At 35.6% G+C, this 9,218-nt stretch overlaps 1 protein-coding gene across 1 annotated transcript; it reads right to left on the bottom strand.

Moving 5' to 3' along the window:
• Nucleotides 1-5,126: 5,126 nt before the first annotated feature.
• On the bottom strand, nucleotides 5,127-5,681 carry LOC142168093 (zinc finger BED domain-containing protein RICESLEEPER 1-like). Its single transcript, XM_075228753.1, has 2 exons — nucleotides 5,320-5,681; nucleotides 5,127-5,232 (listed from the first exon to the last, which is right to left on the bottom strand). Exons 1-2 carry the CDS (start codon nucleotides 5,679-5,681, stop codon nucleotides 5,127-5,129), a joined length of 468 nt encoding a protein of 155 aa, XP_075084854.1.
• Between the last annotated feature and the right edge of the window lie 3,537 nt (nucleotides 5,682-9,218).

Consider the following 9,218-nt stretch of genomic DNA (forward strand, 5'->3'; position numbering starts at 1 on the left):
AACTTCAACAATGAAGTTAAAATCCACCAAACATTCAGAGGTCGTGGACGTGGACGAAAAGGAGGATGAGGACGTGTCTACTACCGAGAAAATAATGGACAAAGGTATGACAAATCAAAAATTGAGTGTTATAATTGTCATAAATTTTGCCATTACTCTTAGGAGTGTCGTAGTAATGTTGAAGAAAAAGCTAACCTTGTTAAAGACAAGAAAGAAGAATATGAGTCAACGTTGTTGATGGCACTCAAGGAAGAAGACAAGAATGATTGCAGCTCGTGGTATTTGGACAATGGAGCAAGCAATCATATGTGTGGATGCAAAGAGAAATTTGTGGAGATCAATAAAACGGTGAGAGGTAATGTGTACTTTGGAGATACCTCAAAGATTCAAATCGAAGGGATAGGTACAATTTTGATCTCCTGTAAAGATGGTAGTCACAAGCTAATTCAAGATGTTTATTATGTGCCAAAATTAAAAAGTAATATTTTGAGTTGGGGCCAACTTCTTGAAAAAGAATATGACATCCACATGAAAAATATGCATCTTTGGCTTAGAGATTCAGGTGGAATTCTAATTGATAAAGTGCATATGGCAAAGAATAGATTATTTTCTTTGAATCTTAAAACAATTGATGCAAAGTGTTTGAAGGCTAATGTGCAAGGTGAATCATGGTGTTGGCACATGCGATTTGGGCACTTGAATTTTGAAGTACTTAAATCAATGGGAGAAAAGAACATGATGCATGGGATACCATCAATCAACCATCCCAATCAATTGTGCGAAGCTTGTCTTCTTGGAAAACATGCAAGGAGGGGTTTTTCAAAGGAGGTCATCTCAAGATCAACTAAACCGCTTCAGCTTGTTCACACTGATATGTGTGGACCAATCAATCCACCTTCCTTTGGTAAAAGTAAATATTTTCTACTTTTCATTAATGACTTTAGTAGAAAGACTTGGGTTTATTTCTTGAATCAAAAATCTGAAGCTTTTGTTGCTTTTAAAAAATTTAAAGTACTTGTGGATAAAGAAAGTGGATTTGAAATAAAAGCTTTAAGGTCCGATAGAGGAGGCGAATTCACTTCAAAAGAATTTAATGACTTATGTCCGGCTCATGGAATTCGTCGTCCTCTAACTGTTCCTTATTCACCCCAACAAAATGGAGTTGCAGAGAGAAAGAATCGAAAGATTCTTAATATGCTAGATGTATGTTAAAAGCTAAAAGTATACCCAAGGAATTTTGGGCAGAAGCTATATCTTTTGTAGTTTATTTGAACAACAGGCCTCCAATAAGGAATGTTAGAAATCAAACCCCTCAATAAGCATGGAGTGGAAAGAAAACCAAGTGTCAAGCACTTGAGAAACTTTGGGAGCATAGCCTATGCTCATGTGCCACATCAAGGGAGAGCGAAGCTTGACGATCGAAGTATCAAGCATGTATTTGTTGGCTATGATACGAGTTCAAAAGGCTACAAGCTATACAACCCAAATAGCGGCAAGATGGTGGTGAGTCGTGATGTTGAATTTGTTCAAGAATTGGCATGGAATTGGGAAGCTCAGGAAGAAACTTCATATGATTTTCTTCCATACTTTGGCGATGAAGAAGAACCAGAGACTGTGGAACTTGTGCAGGATACAACTCCACATCCTTCTCCAACCAATGTTGCATCTCTTTCTTCTCAACAAAGTTCAAATGAGCAACCGCAAAGGACAAGGAGCATTCAAGAGCTCTATGATGGCACGAAAGAAGTTACTAATTTTGATTTTTTATATTGTCTCTTTGATGATAGTGAACCAATGAACTTTGATGAAGCTGTTACATACAAAAGGTGGAGACAAGCCATGGAGGAGGAGATCAAGTCAATAGAGAAGAACAACACTTGGGAGTTAACAACTCTTCCTAATGGTCATCGCACAATTGGAGTAAAATGGGTATACACAAGTCTAAGAAGAATGCTGATGGAGATATGGAGAGATACAAGGAACGACTTGTGGCTAAAGGCTACAAGCAAAGGCAAGGCATTGACTATGAAGAAGTTTATGCACCTGTTGCCCGCATGGAGACGATTCATTTGCTGATCTCTTTGGCGGCGCAAATAAAGTGGAAGATCCATCAACTAGACGTCAAGTTAGCCTTCTTGAATAGCCATCTTGAAGAAGAAGTCTATGTTGAACAACCATTGGGTTTCATGGTAAAAAACCATGAAGATAAAGTATTGCGATTGAAGAAAGCTTTATATGGATTAAAGCAAGCCCCGCGAGCATGGAATAGTTGCATCAACAAGTATTTTCAAGACAATGGGTTTACTCGTTGTCTCCATGAATATGCTCTTTACCTTAAAATTCATACTAATGGAGATATATTACTTGTTTGTCTTTATGTTGATGATCTTATTTTTACGGGTAATAACCCAAGTTTGTTTGAAGCTTTTAAGAAAGATATATCCCATGAGTTCGAGATGACAGACGTAGGGCCCATGTCATATTACCAGAGCATAGAAGTGAAGCAGATGGAGGATGAAATTTTTATCTCTCAATAAAGCTATACAAAAGAGATATTGAAGAAGTTCAACATGCTCGATTGCAATCCCGTGAACACACCGATGAAAAGTGGGACAAAATTGTCCAAGTTTGATGAAGGAGAAAAAGTGGATCTCACATTTTTTAAAAGTCTTGTGGGAAGTTTTAGGTACTTGACTTGTACTAGGCCAGATATACTCTTTACAGTTGGAGTAGTAAGCCGCTTCATGGAAGCTCCTACCTCAACTCATTTGAAAGTCACTATAAGAATTCTTCGTTACCTAAAAGGTACGATTGACTTTGGGTTACGTTATTATTCTTCTAGTGACTTCAAGCTTATGGGATATTGTGATAGTGATTATGCGAGAGATATTGATGATAGAAAAATTATAATTGGTTTTGTGTTTTTCTTGGGTGATTGTGTTATTTCCTGAAGTTCAAAGAAGCAATAAATTGTTACTCTCTCGACTTGTGAAGCTGAATATGTAGCAACAACATCTTGTACCTGTCATGCTATTTGGCTGAGAAGATTGTTGAAGGAGCTCAATTTACCACAAATTGAAGCTACAGAGATTTATATTGACAACAAATCCGCACAGGCACTTGCGAAGAATCCAGTGCATCATGATCGAATCAAGCATATAGATACAAGGTATCACTTCATCAGAGAATACATTGCCAAGAAGGAAGTCGAGCTCAAGTATGTAAAATCTCATGATCAAGTTGCGGATAGTTTTACCAAGCCTCTCAAGTTTGAAAATTTTCAGAGATTGAGATCAAGACTTGGAATGATAAGGAAAAATCAAAATTAAGGGGGAGTTTTGTGGGACTCATCTAATAAAAATAAATAAAAAGAAAGAAAGAAAATGATGACAACAAGTTGCAATAATGAAGTGAGTGGCCGGACAAAAAGGTTTGACAACTTGCAGCAAATTGCATATGCAAGCATTTTGATTGGCTGAAAGTTTGGCAAATTTTGCTATAAATAGTAGACTTCGTTCTTCAGTTAAGACACACCAAAATAAGAGAGAAGTAACAGAAGTTAGAGAGAGTAATCAATATATTGTAGTCTGTGAGATAAATAGTGAGTGTGGGTAATATTGTAGTGAGATGTTTAAATAAAGAGTGTTATTTCTTTTAAAATTGTAGTAGTCTCTTGACACTACTAAGTTGTAATATTAGTGGTAATATTGCTCCACTCGAGTATTGTATTTTACGACGCTAAAAGAGTTAGTGTCGTTGTTATTCTCTTGTGTTATTATTATTTGCCGTGGATATTATTTCTAGGCAGGATTATTATTTTTTCCCAACAGTTTTGAGATGAGCCAATCTCGATTGAGCTGCTATACTAATGAACCAAGTCGAGTTCAATCGAACATTACTGCAGTATAACCGAAATCAAGTTGAGCCAAGTTCGACTCGACTCTTTAGGTGTTTGGTTTCATTCATATACATTACGCCTTTCAACAAAATTACTTACTTTCAAAAAAACTTGATAGATTAAAAAAATATTAGAGCTGATAGTTTAATTTGATAATTGAATTTAGCCGGTGTTCACGGTTTGATTTGGTCGATTTTTTTGATTAAAATCAAAACCAAACCAATTTAATCAGTTTTTAAAATTTTTAAATGCAAAACCAAACCAAATTAAATACAAATCATTAGTTTGGTTCGATTTTTCGATTCTTAGTAAGCTAATGATAAGTCGATAATAGTAAAACGAGATCAGATTGTCCTGGAAATAGTTTACTAAATTTATGCTTCTTTATATATTTCTTTCAGAACTTAAAGTTCATTTACCTATTTATATGAAAAGAATGAACAAAAAACAAACTAAAATGTAGACCAAAGTTGCATCTTAACAGAAAAAATGCCAATAGGTTCCAAGTAAAAAATAAAAAATAAAAAAGCTTGCAATTTCGGGGGTCGTAATCCATATCCAACTACGAAGCATGGTAATATGCATATAAGATCTACAAGCTAAAAGTTCTGCTATTAGAAGATTGACGGATACGACAAATGAGCAATATTTAAAGTACTACAGGAGCATAAATTCAAATATCTAAAGAGATTGTTCTTTTAACTATTTATATTTGAAATTGTAGTACAAAGATATAAAGCTGAGTATTAAAAATTATAGCAATAATATAAGATAGAAAATTGTACCAGGTGAACTAACTTGCAGTTGCAGCACATGATAGAATCAAAAGAACAAATCAAAATAAAGGTTCCAAAGTACAAAACAACTTTGTCCATTTAAAAGTAAAAATTACGTATTTAAACTAAAAAAAAATCAGAGAATCTATAATATCATATTTATATCTACTTTTTTTCTTCATAAAGATCACTTTCGTAGCTACTTCCACCATCGTCCTTAGCTTAAGTTCTAAACTAGTCAATGTTCAAAGCAGTATCTGGATATTCTGAAATAAATATCATATTAGGCATTACTCTTCAAAAACATAAAAGTATTCATAAAGTTAATTGTATAAAGTTACCCTTTTCAACTATCTCAAAATTTTGAATTTCTTCTAAAAGATCTTCAAGCTTACATTCTTTAGACGATGACCACAATCATTGTGGACAAAAAATAAGAGCTTCCGCTGTCTTTATTGATAAAGAACTTCAATAACAATCAGAATCTGACCACCAGTGCTAAAAGCTGATTCCGAGGCAACAATAGATGTAGGAATAGCAAGTACATCTCTTGCAATCCTAGAGACAATTGGATATCTTTCAAATGAAACTTTTCACCAAGACAAGATATTTAAATCCTTATTCTTCTCCACATCCATCAAATACTTTTCAAGCTCAGTCGTATTATCAATATTATTCTCATCTTCAAGAAATTTCTCCCATTGCGATTTCCACACACCACAACTATGTATTGCATCAGTTCGACTCACACTAGTTTGATCTTCAATATTTTCATTAGAAGTCCTAGAAATAGAATCCTTATAGTAATTATACAAGCGACTTAAAGCATCCATCACTTTGGTAGACTTTCCGTTTCCCTCTAAAGGACTATAAAATTTACTAAAAAGGAACTTCACATACTTCATTTTGTATCGAGGATCCAACACAACATCAACAAATAATAACATATTCACATCCTCAAAATCAGCCCAATATTTATCAAACTTAAGTTTTATCTTCTTAGCCATATTAGTTAAGATAGAATCAACACCATCAAAATATTAGACAATTAAGCTTTGAAGATTAAAAAGCTCTTGTAAGAAAGAATTAGAGGTAATATGTGAAGTTCCTGAAAATTTTAAAGTGGTTTGGTAAAGAATTTCAAGAAATTTGACAAAGACTTTCACATTTTGCCAATCTTATGAAGATGGATACCCTGCCGTTTCACTCAATTCTAGATAATAGTTAAAGTACTTATAATCATCAATATATATTCTTGAGAAGCCTTTTTTTCAAATTTTACTATAGTATATAACATCAAATATGTAGAGTTCTACCTTGTCTCAATATCCAAACTCACAAGGCCATGAGTGTCTAATTTGACCTTCTCAACATATGACTTAAAGGAAGCAGATCTTGCAGGAGAAGACTTCACATATTTCACAACTATCCTCACCTGAGAAATAGACTCATGTTGCTCACTTAATTCTTCTTTTATAATTAAATTTAGGATATGTTCATTACACCTAACATGTAAAAAATCATTTCCCAAGATGACACCTTTCAAATCATTAATCCTCCCTTTCAAGTATTTGATTGTAGCATGTAATGATCAGACCGGTTGTTTAGAGCTCTAGCATATCTTTTTTATGGTTTAAGACCTTAAGTAGCTTCACTTTATGTATCATGACTTGAATGTGCAGTTGATTTTGATTTTCGAGCAGTTCAGAGTTGATTTGGAAGAATAATTCTTAATTTAGAAGCTTTAAGTTGAAAGAGTTGACCAATGATTTAACTTTTGAGTAAACAATCTCAGAATTGGGATTTTAAGGTTCCTATAAGTTCGTAAGGTGATTTTGGACTTGGACGTATGTCCAGATTGAGTATCGGATGGTCCGGGAGCGATTCGACGTTTGTTATCGGAAGTTTATATTTTGAAGGTTTTAGATTTAGCTAAGTTTGACTTGGCATGGACTTTGGTAGTATTGGACTCTGAACGGTGTTTTGGGACCTCGGATAGGTTCACTTAGTTGATTGAAACTTGTGTGCAAATATTGATCATGATCCGGAATGTCTAAGTGTGATTCGGAGGCGTTCAACAAAGTTTGAAAGTGGAAAGTTAATCGAAGGATTTTGATCTTCGATTCATGGTTTTGATGTTATTCGTGGCGTTCCGAGCCTTTGGATAAGTTTGGATAAGGTATGTGTACTTGTTGGTATGATTGGATGAGGTTCTGGGGGGCCTCGGGTGTGTTTCAGGCCATCTCCCTTTGATTTACAGCTGCTGGTTTCTAGTGTGTTTGGTATGCATCGTGATCGCAGATGCAGGGTAGCGATCGCGAAGGGTGATCTGGAGCTGGGGGGTTCCGTTCTTCGTGATCGCGGGTGATGCTACGCATTTATGTAGTGTCTTGGGTTGGGGCTTCGCATTCGCATGTGGAGGCTCGCGTTTGCGTAGGGGTTGAAGCCGGGCTGGGCGAGTTGTTCATCGCGAACGCGAAGATGTCCTTCATTTTCGGTGAAGGGGATATTCGTGTTTTGCGATTGCGGAAGGTCAGGCACGACCACATAGGCTATTTTGGTCAGCAGGTGTAATTTTGCTTCGTGATCGCGAGGCTTTTGACCACGATCGCAATGTGTAATGTCTAAACAATGTATAAGATTTTAAATCAGGACTTAGTTTATTTTTATCTCATTTCTCATACATTGGAGCCGATTTTAAGGCGATTCTGGAGAGGCATTTTCATCATATATCACAAGGTAAGTGATTCTTACTTATTGTTAGTTAAATACATGGATTTAAACATAAATATTTATAGAAATTGTGGAATTTTTGAGGAAAACCTAAAAATGGTATTTTTGAGTTTTTACCACGAAATGGGACTTGGAATTGGTAATAAATCATATATTTGAGTTCATGGTGCTATGGGTAATATTTATCTTCAAAACGTTTTCGGAATCCAGACGCGTGGGTCCATGGGTTGATTTTATTGACTTTTCGTATGGAGTTGAAAATTATTTTTAATTGTTAAATTACAAGTCTTTGAGTATATTTTTGATTGGTTTTCACGTTCTTTTGACTAGTCTCAGATCATTTGGCATTGGTTTGAGGTGGTAGATAGGCATTGGAGCCGGTAATTAGATTTCGGAGGGAGGTAGGTCTCTTGTCTAACCTTGTTAGGGGGAATTTACCCCGTAGATACTATATTTGTTATGTGCTACGTGTTATGGGAGTTATGCACGTATGAGGTGACGAGTGTATGTGTGAATGATAGAATTCCTAATTATGTCCGTGTAGACTTAGACTTACGCCGTGCTTTAATTGTATTATTTGAGTTATTCTTGCATGTTTAAATGCATTACATTTTAGCTTGAGACTAGACTTGTGTGAAGTATTAGACTTGCTATTTTCGATACTTGACGAGCTACTTGATTAGTAGTGAAAATTATACTTTCTTTATACGGATTTCTTCCGTGTTGTGCATATTCATCCAAAGGTTTTCTTAAATTTTATAACTCACATGTATATTCGTGAGTGGGTCCAGTAACCCATCAAAGTTTTATGTTCTTACGGGATCGGGCTGAACGCCTCAACAATACTCTTATAGGATCGGGCCGTTCATTTCGGCAGTATCATGTAACATATTATTATGGGATCGAGTCGTTCACCTCGGCAGTACTGAGATGTATACTATTCTTATGGGATCGGACCGCACACCACGGCAGGGTATTATACGATCACTCTTATGGGATCAGGCCATTCACCTCGGTAGAATCATGCATAATGTTCGATAATGAGTCAGTGTGTCTATGAATCTATCTGACTTGAGATGTGATATTTTAGTGGTTATTGACTTGACATACATTCCATTCACAGTAGTATTTGATATTCAAGGATTTTGTGTTTACTCTTCTGTTGAGGATCATGTCATGTACATATATCTATTTTTACTATTTTACTGGTCATGCTTCATACATGTCTACCTTTACTACACTTGATTTATTGGACCACTAGTAAGTGTCGATGTCGACCTCTCGTTACTACTTCTTCGAGGTTAAGCTAGATACTTACTGCGTATGCGTTGATTTACGTACTCATACTACAATTATGCACTAATTGTGTAGGTACTGAGGCAGGTATATTTTGTGGTCATCTTGGCGCATAGGCGCAACTGGTGATGAGACTTTGTAGTGAGCTGCACTCCATGTTACGATCCGCACCACACAGAGTCCCCATTTTATTCATTTACTTTGTCTTGTCTATTTTACATTCCAGATAAATGTTGTAGTAGTATTGCACTTCCTAGTAAATGCTCATACACTTGTGGTACTGGGTTTTGGGGATGAATATTTTGTTCTTGGTAGTGTTCTGTTATGATATCTTGATTTATATTTTGACCACGTTCAAACATTTAAAATAATAACATCAGTACTTCTCTATGTAAACGAACGATTTTAGCTAGTTATTTTAGTATTTGTTTCGAGATACATTTTGGATTATCCATTAGCATGTTGATTTAATTGTTGGCTTACCTAACAGAAGCGTTGGGTGCCATCATGGCCTA

Source organism: Nicotiana tabacum, chromosome 13 (assembly GCF_000715075.1).
Source record: "Nicotiana tabacum cultivar K326 chromosome 13, ASM71507v2, whole genome shotgun sequence".
In the NCBI taxonomy this organism is placed as follows: Eukaryota; Viridiplantae; Streptophyta; class Magnoliopsida; order Solanales; family Solanaceae; genus Nicotiana; species Nicotiana tabacum.

Bases quoted from the DNA above. Each gene is read 5' to 3' on its own strand.
- LOC142168093 (XM_075228753.1), bottom strand. From the start codon at position 5,681: ATGGCTAAGAAGATAAAACTTAAGTTTGATAAATATTGGGCTGATTTT. The intron at 5,233-5,319 runs GTATTTGATGGA...AATTGTCTCTAG, and splicing joins AATACGACTGAGCTTGAAAA to GATTGCAAGAGATGTACTTG.